General features: G+C 39.3%; 1 protein-coding gene across 3 annotated transcripts in view; it reads right to left on the bottom strand.

Annotated features, from left to right (window-relative positions):
* utrn (utrophin) overlaps positions 1–19,475 on the bottom strand; it is a 180,033-nt gene that overhangs the window by 77,554 nt on the left and 83,004 nt on the right. For all 3 annotated transcript variants that reach the window (XM_079255303.1, XM_079255301.1, XM_079255302.1), the window contains one exon: positions 541–713. In XM_079255303.1, the coding sequence (XP_079111429.1) occupies positions 541–713 (173 nt within the window). The remainder of the gene's footprint in view (positions 1–540; positions 714–19,475) is intronic.

Raw genomic sequence — 19,475 nt, 5'->3', positions numbered from 1 at the left:
AGCCTGACACCCAGTTTTGTTTGATATTTGTGTCTCACAGGGTTGTTGTATTTGTGCTATGCACCATGCTCCTCAAATATATGCAAGTATGTTTTGATTTGTCGTTTCATTTTTGCCCTGTGGAGATTTCACTTGATGTTGTAGAGGAGCTGGAGCTTAGGGTCAATAAGAAATTTGGTTTCAGACAGAATGACACCAATAATGCAAAATGTTTGTTGCCCCTAGAAATAAAACCCTACCAAATGTTATTTTCTTTTCTACCTAGATGCCAAACCATCACACAAAGTACAACAGCTGGATTACATGTAAGAAAAGTTCCAGTGTTCAGAGCACTACATGTTCTTTTTATTAAGAACCTTAATTTCTCCTAAAAACAAGCATATGCAACGCAATTACCTGAGAAAAAGCATAGAGCAGGATCTTCCTAAACCAATGTCACAATCCAACCAAAATGGTTATATTGCAGAGTTTTAAGAAGCAAGAAAAAAAAACTGCAGTCTGAGATGACCAAGGACTGGTTTACAGGAGAGAATTACGAACCGGATGTTGGCTGATTTGGCCTTCAGGTCGCTCCACCGTTGGTTCATGTCATCCAGTCTGTGCTGAAGGTGCACAGCTTCCTCTGAACTACCCAGTGCTTTGACCATCTTTGACTTGTTCGCGTCCACGCTCTTGTAGATGTCATTGTGGGCATCGATCTCAGCTTGGATGTCCTACAAATAAAGAGAAAAAAAGATATGCTTCAGGGAAATTTAAAGGGTCTGACTGCACATGCAACCAAGCACAGCGGTAAAGTTTGTTCATTTCATCCAAAATTGGATTTTACAGTCGCCTAGCCTGTCAAAGAACATAATGTTGGGGTTTGTTGCACAAATTAACCTTGAGTGAGCTCATGGCACACTGCACATATTTGCAGAGGATAGAGAAGTTTAATTTTTTATGGAGAGTCCTGAAGTTACTTTGCCTCAAAAGATTTGAGCTTTTTCCTCTTTTACAGACTTGGGAATCTGAGCCCAACCAGGAGCAAGTCCCTCAGCAAAGCCCGCCTCCATGCTAACGCTACACTGAGTAATATGAGGACTACGTGTCCTCATATTTTTTCAATAGTATGTGTTGCTAATTTTATGCTGGGATGAAGTGTTATATTTCCACTGAAGTGGAAACATTCTGCATTTGAATCTGTGGGGCTACAATAGACCACCACATTCAATATTGTGACAAGGTGTGAGTTTTCCATGTGTGTCTGTGGGTGTGAGCATGCTAAACACAGCAGCTATATTACACAACCACATCTCAAAGGGCGCGTGAGAGTGTTTTTTCGAGAGGGTTGAGCCACAAGGGAGGCTGACGCAAGCAGAGGATCCTGTCAAATGTTTTATTTTTAGATGTGTGAAACTGCTCCATATTCTTCTCTCTCACTGTCATCTGGGACTCTCCTCAGTTCAACCTATTTCAACTGAAGATAAAGACTCCAATATGATACAGATGAGAGTTACAGTGCCTGGGGCACAGAGATGGATTTGCAACTGGGACAAAATTAGTGTTGATAGAGATGAGCTTTGGGGCTTCGACTCTCATCACACCACAGTATAGAAATATAAATTCCAGAGATTGTCTGTGACATAACCCATCTTCAACACTATATATTGTCTTAGATTCATGTAATCTTACTATGACTGTATTTATGAAACATACAAATTACATAGCTTTTGATTTAAATATTTGAACGCAACCAGAAAATTCTTATCCAAGACAAAGCTGTGCATTGACACAATTATAGTCATATTTAAGAATATATATATATATATATATATATATATATATATATATATATATAAATAAAACAGAGGGATGACAGGTGAAGTGAGCAGTGATGGTGACAGTGTTAGTTTTTTCAGTCATTTATTGGGTCCTTACTGAATAACAGCCTCAGAGATCAAGATGTCCCTTTAAGGACCACATGAAGCTCATTTTAAAGTGTGACAGTCTTCCTGTAGCTCAAGATGTTCACAGTCTGGCGCAAAAACAGGCTTTGATCTTTCTAGCTAGCTTTTCCTTTCATAACATCAGTGCATGAATTTCTATATAAAGGCTCCTATACATGGAGCCAACAAATGCTGGGAGCATCAGTAAACATCTGTTGCTCTTTTCTTTTTACGGGGGTGTGTAATGCATCATCAGTTCCATCACAGATCATCAACATTTATTTATTTATTTCATATTCAGATTTTTTCCCCCAGCTATTTCAATGTATTGAATTTACTCTATATGTTAATCTGTCCACTTCTCCATCCATTTTCTTACAGTTGTCTGAGATGAATTGCAGAAGAAACTGGTTCAGGAGAGAATATCTCCCTAATAACACTCCCCTGGGGAACAGTGAGGAGTTCCCAAGCCAGGAGGGACAGATAGACCCTAGAGCATGTCCTGGGTCTCTGATTGGGTCGTTTCCTAACTGGGGTGCTCAGAAGACCTCCAAAAGAAAGTAACAAGGAAGCAACTATATGGGGATATTAAGTTATTTTTTTTGTGCCTAAATGTTGAATAATAGTATAAAATTAAAAAAAAAATCCATCAAATGTTAGTTAAAACTGAAATGCAGGTTTTTAATTCAAAGTAAACAAATGCTTTTGTTTGACCTGAATTATTATGGATGCTAAAATGGAACCAAATAACCCAGAACTGAGCAAGCAGTTTCTTTAATTTTTCTTTAAAACAAAACAAAACAAAAAAAAAAACTACAGATTTTAGTATTAAATAATGTACTGGCTACTGCTTTACTCCCCCCCATGCAGGAGTAGTTCATGCAGTTAAGGTGTGAGCTTTACTATATACAATACTATTTATTAGACGCCGATCTGTGCAAATAGAATAGGAAGCCTTTTGTTTCAGCTTTTTTTTTTTTTTCTTCCCATTTTAGTTTGGTGTAAAAGCCTGAACTCCCACATTATAGCTGCATTATGAATATGCATTGTCCTGGAGGGTTCACTTGCCCAATGGTAGTTCATGGTTGTGTTTTGGTGTTAATGCTTAGATCAGTTGTGATTGCAAAAGCGCAGGACAGCACAAACTAAACCACTAAATTTAAACCTCAAAACAGCACCTACAAAACAGGTAACGCACATCCATCTTTTATGATAAAAGTATGGCCCTAAAAATTGCGTAAATGTTTTTTTAGGCATCAACAAGAGTGCAACATACAAAAGAGTACAAACTGTGTAGGAAAAATCAAGACTAACACACAAGCTATTTGTGACAAGATCTATCGTTCCAACCAGAGGTCCTGTAGGCTTTGAAGTGTTCTCGAGTGCGGTCTTGTGACCACACTACACACAAAACACCAACACACAGACATCTGTGGCAATGGGCAGCAATTTACTGAATGCCAGTAGACGTTTACCAAAGACTGGACCAAATCCCTACACTCTGATCTGCAAAGACAATCACCCATAAAATCACTGCTTCTTAAAGGTCAAAAAGGAGAGAAAGTGAAGAAGACAGAGAGAACGAAAGCTGGATAGATATACGTAGAGTGAAAGAGTGCGGTGCAGAGCCAGCTGGCTTTGTGTCAAGTCATTACCCAAGTGCTTCCCTTTTCTTCCCTTTTCGCACTCCAACTTTCCCATAGGGCAGACTTTTACTCAAACACACCAACGCATTCATATACAAGTCAGAAAGCACATATTGTGAGAGGAACACAGAGGTAAAGAGTCATTTACAAAGCAGCCTTTTAATTTCATTTCACCTGGTGAATGACCGCTTGGAAGCAGTGGTTTATGTTAGCCAGTGTGCTTCCTGAAGTGATTAAAAGACAGATCATTTTCTTTCTCCACATATACAAACACAGCAAGTAAAAGAAAAAAACATTTGTGTGCCACAGGTCAGCCTGCCAGTAAAGACTTTCTGTTTTTAGTTGATTATGAACTACTGATTTACATGTGAAGGATTTTAAATTTCGCAAACTCACACAAAACAACTCAAGCAAGAAATCCATTAAGCCACATGTGCAGATAATTAAGTTATTAGGAGTAAAACCTGTCTGCAGATGCATGAAGCATGCAAAAGATTTCAGAACAGATCTAACTCACACAACAGAAACCTACTCAGAAAAAGGCATATGTGAAAGCGAAGAAACAGTAGGAACATGTATAGGCTTTGAATCACACAGTGTGCTGAGGGACAGAGGTTAGCTAGTTATGTGAAGCTGAAAATAGGGAGAGACCATGTTAGCCTCTTCCTGGAAACAAAGCCCTAACTACATTAAGTCATGGCTAAATCAGAATACACTCAAACATACCAAGGACATATTACAATAATCCACCCCAATGATCATTGTTATAGTGACAAACCCTCACTGTAATTTATCCCTTCATAAAACAAATTAAAAAATTATGCTAATTTTACCAGGGCTGTGGGTCTCATTTAGGAGTAAGACTCTCTCAGCATGGTAGCACTTTCTAACTGGTAAAGCTGTCCAGAACCATTTATTTCATAGAAATGAGTCTGATAATGACTGCTCAGACTTCATAAAGCTGAACAGTATGTCCAATATAACAAACTCAGGGAGAGCAAAGTTGGCTGTCCTCACACTGATGCATTTGAGTTTGATTTAGTTTAACTTTAAGCTCAAGTGAGACAAAAAAAAAGCCTCTCAATATACCCTCTCAGATTTATACCTGTTCAAACTTTCTTAGCAGCTCCTGCAAGTTGAAATTCAAGCCAATCATTGTGGACTTTGTCCTGCGGCTCCTCCCCCTTCCTCCAGTAGCTACATCTTCACTGTGATTCAGATCGAAAGACGATGAAGACTTCTGACAGCTAGGTGAGTCCTCCAGTGGTTAGGATGAAGATGTGGACCTTCCGAAGGGGTCAGATCATTAGTAAATCCAGAGCTTGAACAATCTTTGATCTCGCAAAAGAGAGGCCTAGTGCTTGTAAAAAGTCCAAACACAGAAGGGAGAAACCCAGGTTTTGGTCCAGAAATAGGCGATATACACACTTCACACACCCCTTGGCAGCATTCGTGTATGCATGCCGGTGTGTGTGCTCGCCTGGTTCCACCACATGATCGTAGCATCCTCCTCTCACAGGCAGCCCCGTGCTCAGTCGTGAGGGTCACTGTTACCCTGCATTCATAGTAGAACTGGGACTAGGTGAAGACTGGTGCCACTGGAGGATCGACAAGATTGCAGCTGCAGGCTAACAGATGAGGTCCTCTGGGCAGAAACACGGCACTGAAACTGATGGAAATCCAGCAAAAATCTTGGATGGAGGTGTGCAAAGTGGAAAAAAAGGCTTGTGTCTTGGGAGAAGTGTGGGTTGATGTAATCCTCGGGTCTATCTCCCTCGTTCAACGCTGCTATGCTCCCCTTCCTCCACTTCCGTTCTGGGCATGAAAGACGCTGTTTACACAGTGTCCAGCAGTCCAACCCAGGGCAGGGCCAAGGGGGTTGTTCTCAATTACTCTGATAAAAAGCACTCTATCCCTGCCTGCCGCACAACCTTACACCCTTCAAGAAGAGAGGCGGCAGCACAAAGAGGCACATGGCTTGCCCACTCGCTTCTCTGAGCAAAGGTAACGTAGACTCAAAGAGCCACCTCAGTGTCTGCCTCCCTTGCCGCCTCTCAGGTCTCAAGCGGTCTGGTCTCGCTCTATCACACCCTCCTAATCACTCCCATGACTGGGCCACTTAGTCAAAGAATGCCTTCTTCTTTTTGTTGGAGCCACATGCTCACAGAGAGCTGCCTGAAGGCTCGGTGTCAAGATCCCGACTTGCTGGCCTCTCTGAGTCTGAGCTCCGCCGATTATCTTGCCGACTCTTCAAAAGCTGAAGTAGAAACAGTTTATTTGTCTCCTCATCTCCCCTGGATGAGGAAACTTCCTTCATAAGGAAGGTACCTTTCGGGTTCGACTCTTTAATCCTTAAGAGGGTCTTGCAAACTTCCAAGCTGGTACCCCATTCCTTTCCACTCCTCTGTTGCTCTTGTTCTCGCTGGCCACTAGCCCCACTCTATCACACAGCTGTTTATTATTTTAATCAGTATCCTCCCTTTCCCCTCCTCCCTCTACCTCTCTCTCCCCTAAACCAATTCAACACATTACACACCCACTTCCTGAGGCCTCCACGGGCTGAGAACATGGCAGAGGGAGGAGAGCTTAAGAGAAAAGTGAGGGCTCGAAAGGAGTTCAATAACCAGAATTTAGTTAGTGTTAGGAAAAAGAAAGGTGGCCATGATTATCATAACAGAAATGGCCTGTATAAGTGGTGAAACTAAGCATTGCTGAAAGAGTTAATGGAAAGATATCAACAGCAGAAACAGTGGGTGGAAATTTCAACCTGCAAAGTCAAGGAACGACGAAAATTTGTTTTTTTTGATCAAGAAAATGAACAAAGAGGATGACAGGGGTTTTAGGGACGATACATTTGGATTCAATTACCACCTAAGTCATACAGTTTAATTTAAACATTTATTTCATTTTTCAGTCTCAACTTTTAAAACAAACTACAAATGCCCATTAGAGTTCAGATCTGCCCAGTTTTGAACATAATCAGCCTGGGGGGAAAAAAAAACCAATAATCGCACCCCAAAATTCTCCAATTCAATCAAATCACATGGAGTAACTGCTGTAAAAAGACTTGGATACCAGCTGCGGTCCTCAGGGCTATGACAAGAGGAGCAAGCATTAAAATTGATTCCATAAATTAGATCTGTGTGAGGAAGTGAGCTTCAGTGTGTGTGTGTGTGTGTGTGTGTGTGTGTGTGTGTGTGTGTGTGTGTGTGTGTGTGTGTGTGTGTGTGTGTGTGTGTGTATTGGCATTTTGAACAGCAGGGCAGACATGTGTTGCGCATCAAAGACATCCAGACAGATGGCTGTCAAGTGAGGAAAAAGGAGAAAAAAAAAACCAATGATCTTGCATATTCATAAGACAAATACTTTGAAGTGCGCTTAGCTAATTAAAAGTATTTACATACTCCAGGCCCTTTTTGAGCATTTTTGATGAATAGTGACAAATAAATCCTGTCTGAGGGGCCTTTCAGGGTCGGTAATAAAATGAACTTTCAGAAATTGACACAGTTGATAAGCATACATATTTAATAAAGTTAGGTTTAGGTCAGGAACATAACTAATGACTGAAGAGTTCAGGTGTTTTCATGTTGTGCAAGCAACTCTGTGATTTAAATAAAAAAAAAAAAAAAAAAAAAAAAAACAACAAAAAACACATTTGTCAAGAATGCAAACTCTAGCCCTCATATCAGCAGCTCAGGGTAACGGATGTGAGGGTTAATATTAGGCTACATCACTAAGCGGATTACAACCATTGCAGGGGTAAATCTTCCAATCCCCAAAGCAAAAGGAGAAGAGAGAAAAAAGTTGACGGTGTGATCACAGAGAGACTGCAATATTTCACAAGGATGGGAAAGGATGTTTGAAGTTTTCAAACTGATTCCCTAAAACTATAAATAGCAGGCATAGACTTAGTTTACATAACACCAAACAGCATCTGACAGAAAAAAGCCCAACAACTCTAGATAACGGTTAAAAAAAAAAAAAAATAAAAAAAAAAGTAATTCCTGGTAAAGTTTTTTCAGGCCTGCTTGACTTGCAAACATTCACTACAGCGACTTAACAAGGTGACAGCATGTCTGTCTGTACTTGATTTATCTTCCTGAAGTATAGATGTATTCTCTACCACAGACATTGGTCACAAATCATTGACTGTGTAAGTTTATGTATAAAACTATCAAAAAGAGAAACCCGAAAGTTCAAGCAGTTCAGCAATGTATCAGATGAACATTAATGAAGTTAAAAGAACCATTTTTCTATCTCAAAAGCTATGGAATCTCAAATTGTCTGACTGAGGTCAAATACACAGGTTCCCTAATGCTAATTGCTGTGTTTGAGAATAATATTGCACCATTGGGATGGTACATGTATGTGAAGGCAGCCTGACATGTTCTATACCAATCTGTGTCAAATCCTGCCGACAACAATACAAGTCAAACTGGGTTTAAATTATTAAAGAATTAGCTAGTCTCGAATCCTAATTTTCACTGATAATTTTTTTTTTTTTAACTTAAAGAGGAGGAATGTAAACAGACTGGTATTACCTATGGATAAAACCACAGCCACACAGATAAATATACATCACCTCAAATCCTTTTGTGCCCAGGTAAGCAATTAAATCTTGATAGAAAACCCTCCTACGAACCCTGAGAATTCAGTGCAACAAGGTAATTGCTTAATGTCAATATATGAAAAGCTTTTTGGTGACAATCTGAGCTACACAAGTGTCAGAATTGAGCCTTTATTTAATGATAGTGTACACAAACTATTATTAACATAGTTCTACACTAAAACAGAGGTACACACACACACACACACACACACACACACACACACACACACACAAAACACACAAACACAGAACAACATGTCAAACTTTTAGAAAGTCACAGTGACGTGATTGTTTCTGAAGCTGCTGCCAGGGAGCAGATTTAACGCATGAACCCAACACCTGCTGTGGCTGACAAGAGGCCGGAAAAGGTTGGGTGACTAGACCAATTAATGTAGTGCACTAATGAAGGGTTGTTCTAACCTTTGTTGAAAAACAAAACAAGTCAGTGGATTTTTCTGCGGGAATTAACATAAAGATTAGACAAATTTATGCACCTGAAGAGGAAGACAAAACTGAGAACTGGGTACATGTTTGTTTGCTTGCTCTCTACACTGTTACCTAATAAAAATGTTATTCTGATGAATACATAGATAGCTCCTGTCGATGGGGCTGTCCAAATCAAAAGCAAAATGACAGGAAAAAAAAGGGGAGAAGTCAGCATCAATAATAATAATAAAGCAAATTATGTCTTCAGAACATCCATAAGAAGAAAAAAAAACATGCAGAAAATGAAGCATTCTGCTACACAGCTGTAAAGAGAAAACTTCAGGACATCATTCAGACATTTTAATGTCTCCTTTTGACTAGAAACAGACAAATCTACAAGAAAGGATATATTCAAATCCCTTTTTGCAAAGTTCCTGATAACATCCCAAAAATACAACTTTTCTTCATGTATGGGTACTGAGCTACATATTCAGTAACATCACCAGTCCAACCAACAAAACCTCTGATAAAATCTCCACGGCAACCTAACTGCTACTTTGTACTGGATAAGAAAAGAAAAAAACTGCTACAATCGCTTCATAAATATTTATCCTGCCCTGAATTAGACAGCTTCAAATATTATTGTAGCCCTACAGGAACTAGCCGGAGAAAAATAAAACACTGTTATGGGGGGGGGGGGGGGGGGGGGGGGCTGCTGCAGTGACCTTAAAATCCTCTGACACCGTGAACTTGTATAAGCCTGTTCACACATTGTTTACAGCTGCCTTTTACAGAAGTGTGACGCAACCTGTTAAGCTCTGGTGTGACATTTACTTTCCCTCTCTGTCCGAAACAATTTATTCACAGTTCACATCGTTCAGCTGAAAGGGGGGAGAGTTTTTGAATTGTGGTGGCCCCCGCTGATTGGGGTCTTGCTTTGAGTGCGCTCAGATGAAATGATCCGACAGCTTCTGTGCACCCTTAAATAACTCATCCATCGATCTCACACAGAGACCAACAGAGACTTTGAGACGATGCCGGGGAATTAGAGATTCATTATCGTTAGAAATCTATAAATAAAATTGACTTCTCGTTGATTACACTTTGTTTGGATCAATAACCACAACCCATATTCCATTTCTCCCTGTGTCAGTCTTAATTTAATAACAACACTATTTCATTGTAATAGGCCGTGTAAGAGAGAAAGCAGTTCAGATATCAGCGTCGGCCGATTTACCCCAAAACGTGTCCAGTGTACGGTAAACAGCTGACTCTACAGATAGTTCCGGTCTGGTCTCTGAGGGACAGGCTACTGGGTGGGTCTCTCAACAACGCTTCAGTTCAAAGCAAAGATAAGAGGCCAGAGTTTCCAGCACCAACCCACCCATACACTGCTGGAACATAGATGTGACATTCCTATGAACAAATATGAGCTCAAAAGATAAATCCTGACACAAAAGGAAAATTGTTTGCACAGTCTATTTCATTACTGCTCTGAAGTATTTGTGTATTATGTTCAAAATATTTATTCATATACGTCCTTATACACATATATAGATTGATTAAAAAAAACAACAAAAAAAAACAAATGGACAGTACTAATAAAGTGCTTCTTACACTAAAAGCCACATTCATTCATTCACACAAACAGCACTTCTCAGTTTTACAGGATATGCCGTGTTTTTTCTGCATCACAAACAAGCGGCATGAGGTTTGGCGCTTTACCTTAAGATGCTTCAGCAGCTTGCTAGATTGTTTTTCTTATGTGAAGAGGGATTAATCGAGAAAGTAAAACATTTCAAGTTTAGATTAAAAGCAAAACAGAAGGTCAGGAGGATGCCTGACCAATCTAATGTTGGAGACGCCAAAGTCCAGCAGCAAAGATGTGCTTCATTTAAAAAAAAAAAAAAAAAAATGCTGAAAATATATCCTGAAAATGTCCATTAATGCTCATTTTAAAAGGTTACGAACATAAATATGCAACACTTCGTAGAACATATATCGGAGGTTCGTGGGGGTCATTTAAAGAATCAGAATATTGCAACAACCTACAGAGTATTAGAGATTGTTTCCTTACACAACTTATGTCTGTGTTGTTTACGTGCTGGTTAAATAGATTTTATCAGTTTGTTGACATATTACATATATATGAGCTCTTTGTCGTTAATGTTCTCCTGTTCGATGTTTTATGTAGTAAAGTGTTACTTTCAGAAACAGCAATGTATCTGTTTAGGTTTAACTGAGGCCATGTGAGCTTTTTTTTTTTGTCACATTACAGTCCAATATTAATGCTCCCTAACAAGTGAAGGTCTTTTCTTGATCAGCCTCACTGATAACAGCTGAGAGGAAATATTCTAATTTTTCCACTATTAAACATTGCTGTGAGTTGTTGCTTCTCACTGCATCTGATAATATTACCTTGTTTCCAGCTGTACCATTATCATCAATGTAGTAGTTTTCCAACAAGAGCCTCTTACCTATTTACACAGCTAAATCCAGGTGCTGGTGGCCTTTTTGAGACAGTCAGACTGTAAAATACTGCCGAAAGCATAAAAGCTATTTTAAAATTTATGCTTCTAAAAGCCAAGTCTGTTGGTTTCCTTATATAGGCTATTATGAATTGGCTTTCATTTTTTTTTTCCTGTCTGTAAAGCGTCTTGAGATGGCATTGCCATGATTTGACGCTACTTTGACATCCTACTTTTACTTGTCAAACTCCAAATTAACACCAAGATTCCTTTACAAAACACTGTTAGACTCGCATCAAGGCGCCAGAAGAAAACAAGTCAGTGAAGTACGTTGGAAATAACTAAAAAGCTTTGGGAAACCCATGTTGACAGCAGTATGCACAAAAGAGGAGGAGATGGCATGAAGAAAAAGGGTGCCAAAGTGCATAATTAGTGCTTTATTGCATTTCATTTTCCTAGTTCTACAGCTTGTGTGCTCCCTCTACACTGCTGCTTCTTCAACCTACTCATAACAACCTCTTCATCCCTCTTCTTTGTCATTTTCATCTTCCTCTCTAGTCCGATTAAGTTTTTCATACTTTATTGTATTCATCTTTCTTCTGTCGTCTCCACCTCCCAGTTAGTTTATTGCTCAATGGAAGTGCGTGAGATATCTAACCTCCACAGGTCGTCCACCCCCTCAGCTCCCATCGCAACAACAACTAGTTGACGGTTGGCTTATTACTTCCTGGAATGTTTACTGTAAGCAAGCTGTCTCGCTCTACCGCCTTCCTGTGTTCAGCCGTGCTGTGCTCAATTACTTCACCCATCACTCACACATGACTCTAGCTGGAGTCTGTCTTCATTTGTCTGCCTACCTTTCCTCAACTGTCTGTTTCCTAAACAATAACACTCCCTCTACTTGTGGAGGCAACTTGCCATTCAGCTCATGTTGCTATTATTAGCCTCCAGTTGCAAACTATTTGCAGCTGCTTATCTGAATTGACTTATTTAATAGCGAGTAATCTGCAGCACCTGGATATCCAGTGTACCCATCAGATTTAGATTAGATTTGATTTAATGTCATTGCAGCAGAAGCATATTTTAACCCTGGTTTAAACTGCTTCAGTTCCCACATACATGTCCAGTGTTTTATATCCGCTGCCCCACTGAGAATCCATTACACATTGAATGAATGTTAGCATTTAGCACTGCTCTGCTACTCAAAAAAGGCCACACAGTGTAACAACTTAGCATACCACGTGGCCTCTAGCAGTCCCTTTTACCCCATGGATGATCACAGAGATACTGTTTTCACTCCGCTGAGTTTGGCATGAAAATAAAACAATGGAAAGGAGCAAGTGTGTCCGCACGGTTTGTCTTTCTCAAAAGTTCTTCTTTTCCAGATAATATTCCCAAGTCATCCCCATAAAAACCATCTGCTAAAATTAATGACCTTTGGTCATTATCGCTTTTCTCAGCAGCACATGTTTTGGTTATTTGCTGTGGTCTTTTGCACATAATATGGGATGAATGATATTAACAGTCGGGGATACTCTTCTGTCTTTGTGCCATTATCAGGTTTCTCTCCAGGGATCAGCTCTCTCTCTCTGCAAGTATAAACCTGAATTCAGGACAGCACAATTTTTAAACTTGGCAAAACAATGTTTTGTTTTGTTTTTTTTATTTTAGCTTTTTCAATATGTACACCTCTGCTGGAGTTGGAGGGAAATAAATCTGCAACCCTGACAGTCTCTGCAGTCACCAGTGGAATTTGGCCATTTTTCTGGCATCCAACTGCAAACAAGCAGACATTTTTCAGATAGTATATTCAGAGTAGACCTGAAATTTAAGCAAGAATCCCCAAAGTTTTATACTAAATGCACAATTACTAAGGTACAGTATACATATAATAAGACACTGGAAAAAGAATTGTTTTATGTAAGGGGGGCACACAATATACTGAAAACCCTTTTTATACAGTGCCAGTCAAAAGTTTGGACAAACTTTCCAGTTAAACCTAATTGGCAAGTGTATACATAAACAAACTACGGTACTCTCTACATTTGACTCTTATTATTTCTACAAACATGCCTTCAGCACATAGTTTATCATTCAGTGAGAGGACAGGAGGTCATATGATAAAACTCAACCTACCTCCTTCCGGTGAAGACCGGATCCCTTCAGGACAAGCAATGGTACAGATACACACAGCAGATGTCAGATCAATATGGAAGCATGAATATATTTAACACCAGAGTCATTCAAATGAATAGTCATGATGCACCATGAATCTATACTGGAAAACATCATCTGTCAGCTGTTGCATGGATGACTTCACAGCTATTTTAAAAGGTGAAATCTGAAGGAAATTGGTTTTCAGTGACTTTCCAAAATGGAAAACATACAGATTTCAAACAAATAATGGGTGACAAAACAAGAAAGACTACATCGGATGAGACAAGCCCCGGCAGATATTTACTGTGTTTTGAACAAAACAGTTTCATGTACACACTATAAACAAAAAGAAGTAGTTTTAATTATAATGATCGCAGTATGAGCTAAAGCATGAAAATAAAGATTAGGTGCAGAATGAAGGTAACGTTGTGCAAAACAGAGAGTTATAGAGGGTTATGGGATATTTAACCTTTACTTCTTGGTGAGGAAAAGGAAGAAAGAAGCTGTTAAAAATAGTCTGCATCCAGTCCCAGAAAGCAGAGTGGGAATGGATGAAAGCCAGTGGAAGTGATGCCCTTTAAGCTGCAGCTGATTTGCTGATGGAGTTCACCCGTGTAAATATCTTTGAGTTAGAGTATTTCCACACTTACAACACCTTTTGAACCCCAACCCCAGATCCTTGCTATTGTCTGGTGTGCTTGGTGAACCAAACAATGCAGGTTTGGAGGCTCCCAATTGCTGACTGGCAGAAAACGTTCAGCAAATACACTGATCAGTAGCTCCCAGAGGGATATAAATGAATGAAATGCTTCATGAAATTTCAAGCGGAACATGCCAAATCAGCACAGACACTTTTCGATTAGCAGTAATTAAGTAGTGCATAGTGTCTATGTTCTTTAGAAAACTAGTAGAGTGTAAACAAGACCTCTTGGGGCGACATATTGAATGACAAGACCAATTACAGAAGATTTGCCTGTCCTGCGTTAGATGCTAAAAGACTGATGATAGTACATGAATCTGTTATGAAGCTGAGAAGTCACTCTCCCCTTTGATCAGTCTAAAGGACTGCTTCGCCCTGCTTTGTACCAAACTTTGGACAGATCCAGTCACAGTACCATATAATAAACCCAACAAATAAATGGAATAAAAAGAAGCACCTTGTTTACTGTGTATTAGGCTGACACAAGCTCACAGAGGAAATCAGGGGAAGAGCAATCTTCTGTCAATTAAATATGATGAAAGGACAAAATAACAGCTTTTAATTTGCTCTTACAAGAGCACCAGAGGTATATTCAAATGAATCAGCACAAAAGGACAGAAGTGATGGGGGACGAGACATAAGATCAGGGAGACAGTGAGGCCTAAAAAGACGGACATTTGCTCCTTGGCTTGATTGGCAAAGACGGAACTCAGTTTGAGCGTGTGCAAAATATACACATCCTCCTGTTTGATCCGTTTATGCCTTTATTCCTCCCCAGACTTTACTGATCAAACAGAGTTTTGTACATTTTAAAGTGGTGCTGTAAGAAGAATCTAACTGTTCAACACAAAAAAAACCACTTGATTAGTCTAATTACATGGAGACTAAAAGGATCAGCAGGCAAAAGCAGGATTATGTGAGGTTTGCTTAAAGGAAAACGTGTTTGTGATTTTATGCCTTTGTAAAGTCCGTGCAGGAAACTGAATGCCTGTTATGTGTGTGTTTAGGCTGTGGGATATGTGTTACATGAAAGAAGTTAATGAACAAACAACAGCTGTCACCATCACTAAGAAGCAGGGGCAAGAGGAGTGGGAGGAAAATAAGAGGAGCAAAGACGAGAAAGACTGTTCGTGCTCATATGGGCTTCCTCTGCATCCACACCTCAAATGAAAACGAGAAGGTTTACAAAGGGCGAGAGCAGACTGGGCCAACCAAACAGAGGCATCAACACACGAGGAAGCAAAATGTTATGTAAGATTATCTTATGACTGAAAATACTCATCTTAATCATACTTTTGCATTCACAAGATGAACTCTGAAACTTGAAGGGTAGGATGTTGAGTCAGTGACATGACAAAGTAAGATCTGACATATAACCTCTGAAGTGATAGCAGTAGTATATCTTAGTCAGCGCTGCCATCACAAACATACAAAATCATAAGCCTTATACTCCAAATCTTTTATAAGAGCAAAGCGAGGAGATAAACCGACAATAGGAAGCATTTATTAAAAGCACAGAGTCATTACATCTAATGAACCTAACTTAAGATTTGAATCTCGACCCATCCAGCCTTCTTCTAAATGTGAAAAATGGGATTAGCATCTTTCATATCCACACATGGGACCATAACTCATCCCTGTGGGTCAGCATTCTTGGTCTGTTTCCCAGAAACCAGGAACAATCCACTCATAGAAGCACCAGCTGGAAGTTTTAGTTTTCTATTGCTTCTGAAATAAATATTGATTTTCTATTACTTCTAGGCTGTCAAAAGCTTTGGAGCATTTGCAATAAATACGTTTAGTGGGCACTACTAAAATTAGCTTGGCAAACACAAAACACATAAGACATTTAAGCTCTTGACGTAATGCTAACAGATGCCTTATTTTCCTACATATAATCTCACTAATAATCACCATGTGACCTTTGACAACAAGTGCAGTGTGTGTCAACTTCATTTAAAGTCTTTCAGCATGGTTTCATGCTTTCCAGACTGCCTCTATCTCAAGTCTTTGTGTACTATAACTTGACATGAAAACATTTCTCCAGGTGTTTAAATAAAGGGCATGCTATGTCATTAGTTTCACACACAAACAGATCTTTAAAAAAAACAAAACAAACAAAGGCTCTAAAATGAAGGTCTTACGGCAACGTTTTTGCTGGCAGTGTAGATGCAAATGTGACAGAACTGCCACTGCAACAGTGTGGATGATTTTTATTTTGTGTTGGTGATTGCCTCGGTGTGTCGTTATCGAAATACGTTCCACAGAAGACACCTGCTGAAGCGGACATTGCCACGAAAGCAGTTTGGTGCTCCATGTTGACATATTTGTGTCAAAGATGTGCAAGGTGCAGTGATGACAGTCTACATTTTTCTGCAAATAAAAACGAGTGCAGGCACCTTGTCTGAGTTAGCGGACAACTGCGTGTTCTTGCAGAGTGCACCGTTGCCTTAAAGTCTTGCCTTAAATCTGAACACAACAAATTGTGAACAGACTAAAAGATACTACATGTGACATTTGCACAAGTTACTGCATGTTGCTTAAGTTTGTAAAATCTCAAGCTACTGAGTAGAGAAGCTTTTGGTGTGGGGGGAGTCTGTGGCAGTGCATCGCTGCTGTGGGTCCCTGCTGACCTGTCACCTCCATATGTGGAGGTGGTCTGGCCGCGGGGTGTTGGCGGGACCCAGTGCAGAGAACCCTTTGAGCTTGAGATGATGTTTCCTGACTCTGGGTCATCTGTATTCAGCCCCAGGTTGTTGGGGTTGTTTTTCTTTTTTCTTTTTTTGTTTTTTTTGTTTTCTGAACAGGTTTTTCTAAGTTTTTATAGGTTGTGTACACACAGTGTGTGAGTGTGTGTGTGTATGAGTGTATACATGTGTGTATATGGTGGGAAGACTGGGGGTGTGGGGTGGTTTTGAATGTGTAAAGCACTATGCTATGTTTTTAATAGATGAAAAGTGCTTTAAAAAAATAAAATTTGATTTGATACAAAGACAACAATCTGCACACAAATACTAAACAACACAAAATGCATACTGCTGCTATTCATCTACATCATGATCTGCTTTGTTGTTAGTCAGGGGGAAACACTAACGGTTCTTCTGCTAGGCAGCCGAAAAAATACATTTCAACAATTTGAGACACTATAAGGTATTGTGAATATTTTGAAGTAGACTTTCTTATCTTTATAAGTATTACTGAATATATGATGAGTAAATCCATTGCCATATTGTACATTCTTTGTGTTTTATGGTTATATCTGTTGTCATATTGATCTACACTTTGTTATTTTCACTTTCTGCTGTTATTTGAAAAGCTCAAACTTGTAATATTGTAAGAAAGTCAAAACCTACAAATGACTTTGTATATAGAGTTTAGAAGAGTACAGTATTTCACTGAGCTTCCTGGAGAGTAGCATCTGGTGAATTCTGCTCCCATGCTACCTCTGGACACTAGCACTGTTGCCCAATTTGTTTTTGTCTTGTTTGGCTAAAAACAGTCAACTCTAGAGGAGAAGGACAAAGGTGGTGACAGGAAAAGTGAAGAAAAGAAAAAGTTGAACTCAGGAGTTTTTTTGTTTTTTTAAATGGTGACATAAGCAGAAGCAGAGGCTTTTACATTCATTACACATGAAATGTTTCGTAATAAACATTGCCTTTCCATGTGTGCACACAACATTCTCAAAGACTTTATAAAGTAAACAGTATACAGTAAAAGAACTAAAGACAGATAGGAGCAAAGTGGTATATTGGTGAGGGTGAAGATTGATGTCGTCCAAAAATCCAGCTCTTCTTGGAAGTAAAAATTCACACCTTGTCTCCATAGTCAGGCAAATTTCTAGTAAACTGGAATAACAACATGACATTTCTGTTAACAAGCTACAACAATGTCTTTAAAACTGTATGTCAGGGAAAGATGATCATCAGTTTGACTTAAACTCAACCTTTTGCGGCTTAGCAGTCTAAGTCCCTGCATGCAGCCTCAAATACACTAAACACAAGTCTGTTTTCTTGCGCTAAGATTTACTGATTTCTCATGAATTTAGCTGGTTTCTGAGCAGTGAAGTTCGATAAGGAATAAGACCATCAGATAAAAAGTGATACAAATGGAAAAGAAGGAGCTGATATCAATGTCCCCTCATATTCCCTTTAAGTGACAAGTATTCACGGACACGCATGCATCCACACACACACACACACACACACACACACACACACACACACACACACACACACACACACACACACACATTTGTACAGTCTTCTTTTTAATCTGCAAAGTGGTGCTTTTGATCTGCCACGATGAGGAAACACATATTCAAAAGCAGCAAGAGCGAGATGAAAGGCCTGTCCAATTATGGGGAACTAAAGCGCTTCCCAAAATATGAAGTTGCTCATAAACACTTGTACACATTAGTTCTATTGGTGTAGAAAAATCCACACGCCTACACTTTAACAGGTTTACAGGGGTTAGAAATCATCATGAATACATGACCATTATTCTGCTGATCACTTGAATACAGGGATATTATGGAAAAAACATTTTTACTCCAATGAAAACTGAGGCAGGTACATGGAAGTGCTAAAATCGATCCGTTAACAGTCCAAATTTACCAACCATGAGATGTGATTTAATTTAATCACAACTCATGCAGTGCGATACAAACTGAAGCAACACTGCTGCCCAGTATAGCCTGACAACATATATATGCAAATATATAAATTCTGTTTAATCTGCACAGCAACCCAAATCTGCTCTTTTCTTTCAAATCTTATTAATACAATCCAATCATGCAATTACAGGGAGACGTGATGTCAACATGTCTGAGAAAACTGAACAGCCACAAATAGAAACTGATGAACACTAATTCACATTTTGGAGAACTTTCTATTGGATATTTTTATGTTTAATTTGATTGGATGCTCTTTGTTTTGATCATTTGTTTGAATGCAGATGGATCACTTGTTAGCTTGTCATCAATTACACGGTTTCTTTTCAGAGCTTGTCGATTCACAACGCTTCCACATTTATAATGTACGGAGCCTTTAAATAGAGCAGAAAGCTGACTTTACAATGACAACCGGATCAGTTCTGCTTTAAAAGGACATTTTGTTTACAGCAATACAGAAGTGATGTAACAAAAGCAGTCTGCCACATAAAACAAACAGCATTTGCCATGTTGCAAGAGTCTAGTCAGTTTTGCAGCTCTGCGTGGCGAATTACACATAGCAGTGCTTTGATCCTGCAAACACGCTAAATAAATACATAGTAATAGTAATGCACCATGATCACCACTTTAGCACACAGGCAATATTTTCTGATTAAAATTCAACACAAAAGCAGAATCAGGGATTAGAAGACTATTTCAAGTTTTGCATGTTCAGGAAATTGCTGCCCTAATGATGGCGCTCGATAAAAGGTTGAAAGATCACAAAAATAACCATGTTTTCCTGCAGCGAGGAATATGATCTTATGTGGCAAAATTCATTAGAATCCATCTCACAGATGTTCAGTTATCTCACATCTAGCAATGCTGATGTGCTG

Source organism: Telmatherina bonti (assembly GCF_933228915.1).
Source record: "Telmatherina bonti genome assembly, chromosome: 16".
NCBI classification, from domain to species: Eukaryota; Metazoa; Chordata; class Actinopteri; order Atheriniformes; family Telmatherinidae; genus Telmatherina; species Telmatherina bonti.
The sequence above is the reverse complement of the archived record's forward strand: the minus strand, read 5'-3'. Positions and strand labels throughout refer to the sequence as shown.